Raw genomic sequence first — 14,910 nt, forward strand, 5'->3', positions numbered from 1 at the left:
GCTGCCAGAATCGAGCTCATGCAAGCCAACGATGCATTTGAGCAGAGTCGTTTTTCTAATGGCAAATTAAAGAAAGCTGTAAAATTAGAATTAAATCTTGCGCTTTTACTAACTAGTATTACTTTGTGAAGCTTTATAATTTTAAAAAATGATTAAGAAAGCAAGTGTCACTTGCCCACATCCACTGGCGCCCAGTAATCCATAGCTGAATACCCATAATTTGAAAATAAGTTGGCTTTCCCATGAGCGAAATTAATTTTTCGATTTATTTAAATACTTACATTTCTCCAATGCTTGCATTCAGATCGATACCTTTAAGAACGATTTCACCTTTGCCAAAATGTTTGAAACCGTTATTTATTGTTACGGCCATTTCTTAACTTTTATTTTTATTTGCGTATGCATATATATATTTCTGAAGCACAAAATTTCTTCGTACTCCTGTGTTCAGGTTTGAATGATCAGATATGTAGTGAGGTTGAATTTCTTATGCATACTTGCATAAAAAGACGCATCTAGATATACATATAGCAACAATGAGATGATTAATTATTTGTCAGGAAACGTGTATCTATGAAGGCCCATAAATATTATTAAAGCTTGACAAGGAAAATTATATACAACTTACTTATCATCCGATTAATGTAGATAAGTCGATACGCTGTGTTAACCTAACCAATTAAATTACATTAATTTACATAAATAGCTACGTTCACAAATTGCATACATATGCATGCGTGTGTAAACCTGATGCACACATGTACATCGATTCTTCCTCCAAGGCAAACAGAAACCCTTCAGGAAAATATCTAACATTTCATTTCTCACGAGCTACGACAATACAAAAAGGCCACTGTTCATGTGTGCAAAAAGTTTCTCATCTTCCTTAAAGTAAAAAGTATGTACATATATGTATATTAATGTTTTTTTCCTTGTTCACGGCCTCATTGAGGCCCGTGCATGAAATAGCATTGATGTGCAATCATAAATTGAGTTTTAACAATTTTAAATAATATGAGTAATTAAATGCAAGGAAAAAGTTTGGTTGAGTTTAAACTGATGATAAATTCTGAAGGTAAATTGTAGTTAATAAGTAATTGCTGGTAATAATTGTCTTCCAGCTTAAACTAAAAGGTGCACAATGGGAATTATCCAGAATCTGCAGTCTGCAGTGATAACCTCCATCATAGATCGGAGATATATTTTATTTATGAAGGAAATGATTGTACTATTTAATATTCCTAATCATGGTGACTGGAAGGTCTTGCCGCGAGTACTTTGGTACTTACCGTCAAAAATGTCAAGATGTCCAATTAGATGAAAATGTTTGTGAGGTCGTGTCCACCATCAAAATTCAGGAAAGGGAATGGCAAATATTTTGATAAGATGTCAACCTTAATTGTTTGGCAGACTAGTGTCGATTTCCTGATTACATACTTTGTTCCTATTAACCAAATAATCAAAACTATTTGCATGCTATGTATGAACATATAAGTACATATACGTGTATACGTATGTAACCCACAGACAAAGTTAAGAGTTTTCTTTTGCAAGTACTTAAAACTGTACGTATGAATGCACATGTGAAATTTTTATTTAATCACTTATGTATGTATATAGGTACATTTACATATGCCAGAGAAGAAATTGCATATGTAACTTAGGATCAGTATTTAGTTGATTAACTAAAATTTCAATGTAACCGTGCACACAGAGGATGTGAAACTTTCAAGATACATACAAACTTTATTGATAATTCATTCATACGCAAATTTATTATCAAAATTACATATTAACTAAAATATATCCATACAAAAGGATATCATTTTGGTTTACTTATTTATGTTAGGTACAATGTTTTCATTTTATTCCGACTACATTTAGCTGAAATTATTATTTTTTCGTTACACGGACTATGTTAGAGAACAATTTTCGAATTTTGCATTGTGTATTTACTGAACACCTTATAAAAAATACTACTTCTTTCCAACTCATTTTATCAAAACATATTTCAATAACCATTAACATTACTTATCTATCTATAAATACAAAATAAAACCAGCCCTCCCCCCCTACAACTTGGTCGTCAACCTATTCGACTGCACCACCAGCACGCTCGCGTTACACGGACAAAGCAAAAACGACTCTGCCACATCCCCCAAAACCTTCCTTCTCTCATTATCCCCATTCTTAAACTGCAAACTATTCTGCATCCTCGTATTCCCCCGCCCAATAATGACTAAATCACTACTGCTCAACTGCCCCAAAAACTGCAACGCCGTCGTCACCGGCGTATACGACTCCACCTCCGAATACAACATATTATTCTTCCCCTGCCCCCCGAAATACAGCCGAATCAAATCATCATCCTGCGCATCCAGCACCAACATTTCTGGCTGCTCGATCGTATCGTTACTCTCGCCCGAACCCATGTCCGAATTCCCTGAATATCTCCTCGAAATTATATTCTTGTACCGAATCACATTTATCTTGACGCCAGGCACGGCCGATAAGCCGATCACAATTTCCAACGCTTCCCTATCATCCGGCCCGCCGAAATATGGGAGATAAATCTGCTGATACGTTTGCACTTGCGTTTGCCCATTCGAAATTGACAAGATACTCGGCGACGTGACGTCCAGACCTCGATCCACCAAAATCAGCACGGTGCAGGTCGACCCGGCCAGCAAATCTTGGATAAAGTTGGCATGCTGGACGGGCGTGTGGATGGACTGCCGGCGTTGCCTGTGCTCCCCAAAAGCCTGCTGGATCGGCCCGATCGGCATGTCTTCAATCATCGACCCACTTCCACTCCACGGGATCAAGATGTATTTTGCATTGACCTGTTCCGAAGTCTTGACCAGCGTGTCGCCAAAACTGTTCATGGTGACGACCTTGCTCAAACTGCGGACGTGGCTCTTGCTCTTGTTCATTTCGCAGAAAGTTCGCAACATTTTAGTGACCGGGTCGTCTTTCAAGGCGTCTTGAGACGTTTGCAGCATGACGGAGGAATCCCGCTCTGTGAGTTCGATAAGCCGGAGGGAATTGATTACGACGCCGGTCGTAGTTTTGGCGGGTTTTGTGATGTCGACATCCTTCTGGGGGCGGAGGCAGGGGTTTATTCCGCCCGAAGTGGAGGACTGGCTTTGGTGCGACCCTTTCCTCGAGTCTTTGGGGACCACGGTGTTCAGTTTGGATTGGAGGAGGTGAATCACGCTTAAGATTGGGGGGACTTGCTCGATCTTGTTGACGCAGACGAGCACACTTGGCGGGCCGTTTTTCTTCCCCTTGTGATGCGTGGAATTGGCGGGTTCTTCTGGTTTGTCGTGGTAAAGGGGCGGGTAGATGAAGGACACGAGCGGGACGGTGATGAAGGTCGTGACCAAAGCCATGATGACCATGATGGCGAAGGTGCGTTGGGATATTACTTGGGCGTCGTAGCCTAAATTTAGGACGATGAGTTCGACCAGGCCTTTGCAGTTCATGAGACATCCGACCGTGATGGATTCCCGCCAGTTCATCTTGGTCACTTTGGCGGCCAGGGTGCAGCCGAAGATTTTGCCGAAACAGGCGACGCAAATGACGAGAAGGACGATGGCCCAGCTAATGGGGTCGTCCAAAGAGCCGATTGAGGTTCGCAGGCCGGAGAGGGCAAAGTACAAGGGAAGGAATAAGATGGCGACGATGTCTTCAAGTTTTTCGGTGATGTGGTAGGCGAAACCGCCCTCATGGGGCATTATGATACCGGCGAGGAAGCCGCCGAAAATGGCGTGGATCCCGATCGCGTCCGTGATAAAGGCGGAGACGAAGACGATCATGAGCGTGAGGAACATCATGACTTGGGATGGCGTCGAGTCGAAGGCGCCAGATCGTCGGAGCAGGCGGACGAAGAGGGGGCGGACGACGAAGATGAGGAAGAGCGAGTAGCCGAGGCCCATGAGGAAGACGTAGAGCGCGATGAGGCCGGAGCCCGCGTTGATGAGGGAGATGACGAGGGCGAGGAGGCACCAGCTCGTGGCGTCGTCAACGGCAGCGGCGGATATCGTGATGCCGCCAACTTTGGTTTTTAGGAGGCCGAGTTCGGTCAGGATTCTGGCGAGGACTGGAAGAAAAATATTTAGATTAAGTTATTGCAGTAAAAAACCACGTGCATGAAATTATGGTTTTTGAAGATATAGTTTCTTGAACAAAAAATGCAAGAATAAGCGCCATCTAGCGGACAATAGCATATTTCTTGAAGGGAAGTATAAGAAATTTAAAAAACGTGCCAGAAATTTATAAAACGTGTCAGAAAAAAAAGATGCCGCTAGATGGCGCCTATTTCTATCATTTCTTGCACATCAAATTTCTTTTGAGTGAAGTATGTATAAGACATTTGAAAAAGTTGCAAAAAATCATGAACAGATTATTTTGCTAAACATTTTCTACTTACCAGGGAAAGCAGTGATCGCCATGGCAACGCCGAGAAACAAGAAATATTTGGTGAAGCCGTTCTGATGCGAGGGTGGTTCGATGTAGGTGTAAAGGATGTACGAAACCCCAGCACCTAAGGCGAACGGAAGTGCCATTCCAGTGAGTGAGATGGCCAAACTATTTCGAATACTTTTCTTCAACATGCGAGGATCCAGTTCGAGTCCGACGAGGAAGAGGAAAAGAACCAGGCCAAAGTTGGACATGAGGTTGAGAAATGGGAGGGACGGTTTGGAAAATATAGTTTCCGAAAAGTACGGAATGTGGCCCATGCTGTATGAATAGAAAAAAAAGTAATTAATTAATAGCCGGATACATATAATATTTATGCACATATGCTCATTCAAAATAAAGTTGCATAAAATTTATCTACTTAAGGTAGTGTAAAAAAGGGTGACAACAATTGGGTAGATTAAAATTTAGAAAACACGGGATCAATTTTACCTAATTTTTTCCCATCTTTTTTTACTAAAAGTTGAGTAAATAAATTGTATACAACTGTATTTAAAGCGGGTGCGTCTCGAATTACAAAGATTCAGAACAATTTTGAAATTGCATGCATATCAACTGAGAAAAATTTGAGGTTTTGAACAATTTAAATTTTTTAAGGACATATGTATGTACATCAAGACACTTTAAATTTTTGAGAAAAATGGCCTCACTTACTAGAGCATGTTGTGTAATTTTATGTAAAACGAGCGTCTAACACTACTTTTCGTTCAGAAAGAGGTCATTAAAAATTTGTTTTTCATAATATGGCAAAATATGTAGATAGCGCTCTTAAATGAAACAAATTGCTTATTTATTCTTTTTAATAGTTGTGAACTAAAAACTTGCAGCCTTAAGTTCATGGATTGTATGTACGTCGTACACATTTCTAAAAATATGTACAAAATATGTATGGATGCCTGCGTGAGATATGTATGAATATTAATGTACGAAACCACTCAAAATAGCGACTCGACATAGAAACATGATATAAATTTACCAAGACAACGCGCATAAAGGACTTCAACTTTTACCAAAATATGTAAATGCATCACAAAGCTATAATTAACACAGGGAGCATATAATCCATGTGCATACTATGTAACCTAAATAGATAACATTCTTTATGCACACTCCTTCACGCAATACTTACCAAGTTGGACCGAGTATGATCCCAGAAATGGTTTCCGCAATCACGGCTGAAAAAAAGTGGTACATACATATTTAGTAACTAAATAATTCCTTTCCGAATGAAGAAATTCGGTATTTAGCGAAATAAATATGTGATTTGCATACGTACCAGGTTGCTTAATTGGCGAAAGGAATAATTTGACAAATCTCGACATGGAAACGATAACGACAAGTTGCACGATAAAAGTAGGCAGTGGAGCGGACGCCACAAAAACGAAGGGATTTCGTCCCGATAAAAATCCCCCCTCGGTGATTGTATGATTTCCATGCGCATGCGCGTCGGGCATCCCTTCGTGGCTCGCATTTGTCATATTGTGTATCAACGTTGCAGCCAAATGCTGCACAACGCTGTGATTGGACATGGTTCTGAAAAAAATGGATAAAATTGGTAAAATAGTTTTCAGCTGCCCTTTATATGAAATATGAAATAATTGCGAATTTTTTGCTAACCTAATGTCACAAATTGGCCAGGTTTTCTGAAAATGGAAATGGGAAAATTCGTTAAAATAATTTGCAGTAGTCCTAAATATGAAATACTTTGATATTTTTGTTACTAACCTAATATCTTAGAAATTATGTAGCCAGATTTTCTAAAAAAAGATGGGTAAAAATTTATTAAAACAATTTTACTTAGTTCTAAGTATGAAATATTTGCGATTTTTTGCTAACCGAATATCTCACAAATCAGCGAGTTTAATTTGCTCAAAATTTTCTAAAAATATTAAAATGTAACAACTATGTACAGTTGCACAATTTGTGCTTTCCTGCTGGCAAGAAGGCGTCTGAAGTAATGTGCTCCATTTACCAAGCTATTATTATCTTTCAGCTAAAAAATCTTTGTCCATTTACACATGCGGGATGGAACCAATTTAAATTATGGCATACGTTTAACGTTAAAAATAATTCCTCAACGCTACCTTTGTTGAGTTAAGCGTGTAGTTCAGACTTTCTAACCTCTCTTCTTTAAAGTTCGAATAAATTAGTACATAATTGTCTACATTATCTTGCCTGTAATATACACAAGAAAGCCTTAATTGATGTCTTTTATTTGTAAAAAAAGAAACAGCTAATTGAATATTTCGATTTGATTTATCCCAACATTTATTTTTTTTACAAAAATTCATGAGAAATTGAAATTAGGTTAGTATTTACCTGAAAAAACCGGATTGAATTCAAATTCACGCACACTACTTGTCGTTAAGTGAAAGATTTGACATAACAAAATCCTAAGGTTTTCAGGTTCACCATTAAGTCATCATCACATAACAAAAATCAATTAGAAGTTGGAAGACAAACATAACAAAATTTAGACTCAAACTCTCCAAAATTATGCTAAACTTAATTACGCCTTCTTTGACATAAGATTTTACAATAACTGTAATGGAGTTATTTGTGGTGAACGTCATTATGCAAAACCTGATTAGATAAATACTTAACAAATAATTTTCAGAAGTCGATACGGGAACGGGCATGAATTATGTGGCTTAAAATCCAGCATTTCGCATGGATTTCGCAAAAATTATGTATATCATTGAATTAATTCACGCGGTTTTTGGTAATACTGTAAAATCCGTACATTTATAAACTTTTACCAAATTTTACCAACTTTTCTGAAGAAAATTACCTTGCAAATTTTTATAAACTTACTCAGATCAAGGGCTTTTTTATTTTATAAAAATTTGTAAAATTATTTCACAAAATTTCCAGATTTTACAAAGTTCCCAATCACTGCGTGAATTGCCTCATTCTAATTTATGAACGTTCCCTCTCCCCTTAATTGAACATACGTAACACATCTCCATCATTAACTAATGATGGTTTTCGGGAGCGAAAGGAGTTTCCAATATTTAAATTGTAAATGACCATACAAGAAATTTGTACATGTTTGTTTTTCAATTTTTCTACCACAATGGTTCAATTGCGTGAGGGTAACTAATTTCTTCAAGTTTTAACCTGCTCAAAAATTGTAATTTCTATTTTAAAATGATAATTATCACCATCATGAGGCTATCTGGAACGGATTGTATTAATACATACGTTCAAATTGTGGTCATAAAGCACCGACATGAGACGGTAGCAGTAACTAAATAAGCATGACCAATTGAGGTTGGTATTTCGAGACAGTCACATCCTTTAAATTTGTATTCATAGTGTAAAAGTAATAATTTGGAATGGCAAATATCGGTATTTTTCCCTTTGAAGCGGATCATTTCCAGAATGTACTGAATTTAAGTGATTCTTGCGTAGTCTTTCACCTTGGTCGTGAATGTGTATAAAATTGAAATTAAAATCATATGACATTGACATTGTCACAATGTGTCAGAATTAAGATGAGGGACGGTACGAGAAGGATGTGATGGATTAGGAAACATTTTTGCCTCAATGACACAGAGCGATGTGCATATCATATGGGAAAGATAAGATGCATTAATCTACATGGTTATGTATGTACAATGCAGATTCTGCATATTCCAGCTGAAATCAATCACATTACTTACGCAGGACATACATATGCATGCAAGAATGTGTTTTTATTGGTAACGATTTCAAAGAAAAGTTTACTTAAACTGTGCTTATTGATGTGCTTAACTACTGTCCTTGGCTAACAAATTATGTACATTAGTGCAACAATTTTGTATCAGTTGACCATCAAAGTATTTTTCAAAATATAGTAACTTATTGTACACATTTGTGTACTGCATCCTACAAATTTTTGTAATATCCCTTGCCATGCAATTACGTACATATGTAATTTAGCATACAAAGTTATACGTACATTTTGTAATATACATGTATCTATTTTTTGGAAATTGTACATTTTCCTTTCGTCAACTTGATAAATCTCCATTGACTATTACATTTTTTTAAATCCCCGATATGCTGACTATTATATATGTATACACGATGCGTGTAACTGGTAATGCAAAACAATCTGGTGTGTACATAATTAGCAGCTCATAGAATATCAGTAATTGTGCTACACAAACATGTGTAATTATCTAGCAGGCAAAATAATATTTCTAAAAATAAATGGTTTGGTAGTTAAAAAGCGCCAAAAAATTGTTGTTACTATTCAGTACGCAACGGAATACAGATGTATCGGAAAATTTACTGCTAGCATTAAGATTAGAGGAAAATTATCTCGTTCAAAGCTTAAAATATTATTTTTCCTTGTTGGCTAATCTGTTGTACACTTCAGAATTTGTTGCCTTCAATATGAACAAATGGCTTTTCATGCACGTGCCTACATACATGCTTGCATACATATAAATTATTTTACTTATGGTTTAGATAAAGTAGCAACATGTGAAAGCAAGTAATTTAAGTTAAACACAGACAAGTATATAAATACGTACATATATATGTACAAATGTGTAATCAATATCAACCTTAATTGTTACTACATACTTGTGAGTGTACACTGCAAATAAACTGGTGTCAATTCCGCGCGGTGTAGTCACATATAGACACCACGCGGTGTTAATACGGGCAATTAACACCGCGTGGTGTCTATATGTGACTACACCGCGCGGAATTGACACCAGTTTATTTGCAGTGTAACGAAGCTACAATAAATTCTACAAGTTTACTGATTCTTAATAAAAATCATTAAGTAGAAGGTACATAATTATTATTTTTCTTACCAACAAAGCACCCGATTAGAATTCGGTAGGTCCGGGTTAATTATCGGTTGAATGTGACGGAACGTCTTGAGTATTCCAGGCCAATTATTTACTTCACTTAACATATAAATAAATTAAACAATGATAAATTAACTAAATATTGCTGAATTGAGACGAAGTGGTGGTGTCAATTAAACAGCTAATTCTTTCCGTATCAGACTAAAAAATTACTTTTTTCGTTATTACAAATATGTACATACACAACGAAAATTGCAAATCATTCCAGAGGTGAATACTACTGCAAAATTGGCGACGGATGAGAGATCTAGATAAAAATTGGCCATGACATGTGTAAAGTTCATAGTAATTATGTATGCATTTATTTATGGATCAATTGTCACATTCAAATTTTGTATGGGAGTATTCTTTCATAACCGGTATAGAATTTTTGGAAACCAGTTTTCCAATGGACCGGTTAATACTGGTGGCTTAATTCGAAATAGTTAACATCATCGTTAACACATGTTTACTAAATTGTGTATGTATGCAAATTGATGCCGACAGATGCTTACGTATTGTTCACCACTCCAGCACATGCATGAATGACTCAGACATTAAATAATTGTCTCCATTATAGGAATCTTCTGCCACAGTTTTTTTCCGTAACTTTTCCATGATGCAAGCAGATATTGAACTTGTGTTTAATATGAGGTGCTGTATTGACTTTAATGGCGACAAAGTCAATTGCTAGTAAAAATAGACATTGATGTTGAGTTGGATTTGTATTTACTACTGACAATTGTAAGAAAAGAACGCCCAAAACAAACTTTTCGATAAATATGAAGCAATCAGGACCAGATTTATTACCAGATGACAACGTTATTGATTCATACACTCTAGAAATCTAGTATAAAAATAATTCCAAGACGTATTCATGTATGACTGTACCAATGTGATATTGATAAGTTATACTGTGTAGTGAAAGCTTGGAATCAGAGTTCTATTTACCATGTACATAGACAGCAAATGTTTACGGACCGTTATACATAATTTTAATACAATACGGTAGCAACTTTAATACTGAGAAATCAATGCCTGCCTGACTCTACCAGATTTCTAACAGCGTACATATGTATGTATGTACATCTGCGTAGATATGCATTTACTATTTAGATAAACAAGGTCCCAAAAAGTGGAAAATCTTAGTGAGGTAGTGCAATTTCAGCTAATACAGAGAGTGGGGCACTTATACTGAGAAGAATTCAACAATTTTTCTAACCTACGTGTGATGTTTTTTGGATAATTAACTTGCTCAATGTGATGCCCCTGATTCTGGGCTACAAGTCTGCAACGCTTCTTCTTTGATGAAAGCACTTCCTGACACTTTTGAAGGCTTATTTATGACCACTGGTCCTGAAAACTTTTCCAAAGTCGATCTAAAGTCGTAACTGATTTGAACATTTTCTCCACGATGCATCGCAAATTGACCTTGTCCCGTTACAGTCATCTACCCTGAACAAATCTTCATCGATTGTGACCACACATTCGTCCTTACCTCCAGCAAGGTGGTTGTCATACAGCTTTTTAGCGTAAAAATTAGCGAAAAGCGATGTGATTCTCGTTCAACGCATGCAGTTTTGTCTTCTTCAGTCTGAAATTGTCCAAATCTCTTTAATGACTCTTTGAATAGTTATGGGATTCGATTTTAGCCGTTTCGCCATGTTGCGATTGCTCATTGGCGTTTCCTGGTCGATCAAACTGTTGAGCTTTGTTTTTAGCCTTTTCGACCAATTTACTAGGGGGCGGTTTATAGGGGGAGGAGGCAGTCCCTGATTAATGGATTGTCTTCTAACATCTTCTATATTTATTATTCTATAAATTGAGGCCAAAGAAATTTCATGCACACGTGCATTCAGCCTTTTTTATCACATTTCCGGCGAAATTCTGTCTGGAAAACTTTTTCAGTGTACCTCTAACTAAAATGGTCATGGAGGAGCCATTTTTAAGAACTTCGAGTAGAAAAAAATCAGAGACTTATCTAATTGGTTTGTCTATCAAACAGCGTAGGCCGGGTTTGTTTAAGTTGTACCAGTTTTTTCGCGCGAGCGTTTGAATGCTTCTCAGTATAAGTGCCCCATGCTCTGTAAATACATTTGGATTGCAGAATTTTTGCATCACCGCTCTAGTTACCATTCCTTACAGGAAGCAATAATTAATCACTTAGCATTAATTAGTCATTTAGAATAATTTTCTCCCTTTAAAGGTCTGGCGATTTCACCAGAATTGGAATCAATTAGATATCCAAAATCATAGATTTGCACAGTTCACAATTGTTTGGCCATTATATGTGGTATCGGTCAATGCAGCCAACTTCTCGTTCACTAGTAAAAACATTTTTTTTGAAATCTCAAGTAGTTCAATAAATGTAAGAATTTATGTATGCAAAATAAAATATGTAGTGGGTCCAGTAAAGAATTGTAACGAGAGCGGTGATGCAAAAAATTCTGCAATTCAAATGTATTTTTTAGCTGAAATTGCACCACCTCACTAAGATTTCCCACTTTTTGGGACCTTGTTTATTTAAAACTTGTAATTGGGTTGTCAATAACATTATTACGCTGCACCATCGTCATTAAATATTTGTAACCAGGATAATTTTACTAAATTTTTCGTTTTCAAAATTGAATAGCTTCTTGATTTCTTAACCGATTTCGATGAACTTGGTCTTAAAATGTTCATAAGGAATCGGTGTAACTTTTTCCAATAATTTAGGACTATGTGATGCTCCAAAATGGAACAACGGATGGAAAGATTACTCCGAATGCAAATTTTTGCTCTTTTTCGCCCATAACTCGGGTAAAAATCAAAAATTCGCTAAGTCGAATTGCAGATCGATTCTAAATTCCGTAACAATGATCTGTGCAAAATTTCATCAAAATCGGTTGAGAAATGGCCGAGAAATCGATTTATGTCAGTTTTTTTGGGTGGGGTAAATGCATACTTACAATGCGATGGTGTGAAGTGTAACCCTCCGATTTGGCTGAAATTTTAAAATTAGGTGGTCCAAGCCAATACAACTAACGTTTCTTCAGGCAGTTTGTGCGATGGTGAGAGTTACTCAAAATATTTGAGGTCAAAGTTCAAAAAACGGCCGACTTTTTTCAGGCGGAGTGAGAAAACTCCACTTCCATTCTCTTCCCCTCGCTTTGATTTTATTCAGGCGTCTCGCTCATGCATACGCCTTCATGCTCAAGCACAAGCTTTGATGCAAAATAATAAAAAATAAACATTATTAATTATAGCTTAAAGAGCAATTAATACGCATTATACATACTTAATTTAATTTATAATTAAATAAGTGAGATTTTTACTTATTTCTAGTACAAATTTACATAAAAGTTAATTTATAAATTCGCCAACGGCAAATAAACATGGAAAAACTTAACTTGCTTTCCATTTCGAAAGCGTTGGTTATTCTAATATCCAATTATATATTAATATTTTAAATGCTCCTGTGATTCGATATTGTTGGTACTCAAGCGGATCATGGGGTGATGACGAAAAGCCCGAGTTTAAAAATGTAAGCGAAGTTTGTTTTAGAGAAAAAAATATTAGTTGCGACCTGAATTGTGGCAATCCCACATTCATCAAATTCAGCTGGTGCAGTTTATCGTATTGTTTTGTGGACTTTTATGAAAATAATCATATAGTCACATGTGGAATGAATAATTAATATTTTTCTATAAAAAATTAAATTTAAAATTGTTGAAATGAATTATTTTTCGGAGTGAAAATCAAAGCGAGGGGAAGAGAATGGAAGTGGAGTTTTCTCACTCCGCCTGAAAAAAGTCGGCCGTTTTTTGAACTTTGACCTCAAATATTTTGAGTAACTCTCACCATCGCACAAACTGCCTGAAGAAACGTTAGTTGTATTGGCTTGGACCACCTAATTTTAAAATTTCAGCCAAATCGGAGGGTTACACTTCACACCATCGCATTGTTAGTAAATTTTTTTCGTTGTTAGGTATTTGCCTCACTAAGAATAAATACTTTTTTACGGGATGTGCATTATGTACAATTATGACTACGTGACGGTGAACATGGAGGTATGAATGTACGTAGGTGTGTGAATAAATGCATGAATAAAACATTTATTTATGCAATGGTTCGATTGGCGTCATTTAAATTTGACAAATTGTTTCATCCTAATTTAATGAATAATAGTGGATAACATTGCGTGCGGACAGACGGAAAACGTTTTCATTGTTGTTCGATGCCCCCATCCATGTTCCCATGTTACATATGTATGTATGTATGTACATGAGCATAAACCTCTCCCTTCCCTATCCCAAATGTCCCCGCACCTTTGACGGCCACGGATGTTAAACATATGTATGAATTCTTAATTACTATATGTTTAAAGCAAATATTAGAACCAATAAGTCCGAAAAATCTTAGATGTATTGGTATGTATGTATGTGTTTTGTAAAAATCACAAATTAAATTTTATATTATTCATACCCAAAATAGCGAACAGACTGGTGGAGTGGACATTTTGCATTTAGAACGATTGCTGCGAATTCACAGTAAAATGAGAAAGAATTAAATAAGGCGTGCATACAAAATCAAAGACTTTGTGTAATTTGCAGATTGTAGAGTTTTGTCAAAAATTCCAAAACCTTCAAACATGCTGAGTAAAATTATTGAAGTAATTTAAAAAACTAGTTATACGGACATCAATAAATCAGGAAATTGTTTATCTACACTCAGAGCAAAAAGTAAGCAAATTTGCTACCGGGCGGTGTCTATATATGACCTCACCGGTTTGGTAGCGATTTGCTACGAAATTGTAGTAAATTTGCTCCCACATTTTGTCTCACCGTAACAGCGCGGTAGGGAAATACTAGAACATAGTAACATATTTACTACAACTCTGTAGCAAATCGCTACCAAACCGGTGAGGTGATATATAGACAACGCGTTTAGCGATTTTGCTCTGAGTGTAGTAAAGAAAGGTGTAATAAATATGCATCTTTGTTAAAGTTTGATGCAGAAGCTTGATAAAACTAGAATTTTGTGATATTCTAGACCGTCTGGAATCTACATAGTGGAGCGATTTGTTAGAAATTTTTGTGGATGAATAAGGTATTAATGTTGTCTAGAAATCATAGTTTCATTTACAAGATTTCGTCCACGGGCTTGCACGCAAGACATAACTCGGCCACCGCTCGATCGCGGCACGCGCCGTTTTCATGGGAAAAGTGTTTCAAGATCGTTTCCCATTGAAGAAAAATTAAAAATTAAAAAATGGCAAGATATTTCGTCTACAGACGCCTGACATTCATTTAAGTATGCGGAAGTTAATAAGAACTCATCACCTTGGCGTGAATGTGAGTGAGTTTGCTGAAAAACGGAAATCTCAGTTTTTTACCGAAAAGAGTAAACGTTCTAGCCAAGAATTATTTTCAGAGTTTTCTAGAGCCAAAAGTTATGTAATAACCCGAACCCTGAACCCTCCGAAAATCACAATTTTACCTTACAACAAGACTCTGCTCCTGCGCAAGGTGCAAAATTGTCAAAAACTGGCTTCAGACGAATTTTCTTGACTTTTTTTCTTACCAAGAACTGTCCTCAGCAT

The 14,910-nt window shown here is 36.5% G+C and overlaps 1 protein-coding gene across 2 annotated transcripts; it reads right to left on the minus strand.

Annotated features, from left to right (window-relative positions):
- Positions 1 to 1,720: 1,720 nt before the first annotated feature.
- Positions 1,721 to 11,763, minus strand: LOC110841842 (cation/H(+) antiporter 19). 2 transcript variants are annotated; one of them, XM_035848407.1, is made up of 8 exons: positions 9,533 to 11,763; positions 9,294 to 9,389; positions 6,208 to 6,239; positions 6,100 to 6,125; positions 5,759 to 6,015; positions 5,612 to 5,657; positions 4,433 to 4,743; positions 1,721 to 4,102 (listed from the first exon to the last, which is right to left on the minus strand). In XM_035848407.1, the coding sequence occupies exons 5-8, from the start codon at positions 6,009 to 6,011 to the stop codon at positions 2,073 to 2,075; spliced, it is 2,640 nt and encodes an 879-aa protein (XP_035704300.1). In that variant the 5' UTR covers positions 6,012 to 6,015; positions 6,100 to 6,125; positions 6,208 to 6,239; positions 9,294 to 9,389; positions 9,533 to 11,763; the 3' UTR covers positions 1,721 to 2,072. The 2 variants fall into 2 exon arrangements, with proteins under 2 accessions (XP_035704300.1, XP_021943232.1); XM_022087540.2 differs by lacking the exons at positions 9,294 to 9,389; positions 9,533 to 11,763 and adding an exon at positions 6,319 to 9,088.
- Between the last annotated feature and the right edge of the window lie 3,147 nt (positions 11,764 to 14,910).

The sequence above is a fragment of the Folsomia candida genome, unplaced genomic scaffold (genome assembly GCF_002217175.1).
Source record: "Folsomia candida strain VU population unplaced genomic scaffold, ASM221717v1 Fcan01_Sc001, whole genome shotgun sequence".
Classification (NCBI taxonomy): Eukaryota; Metazoa; Arthropoda; class Collembola; order Entomobryomorpha; family Isotomidae; genus Folsomia; species Folsomia candida.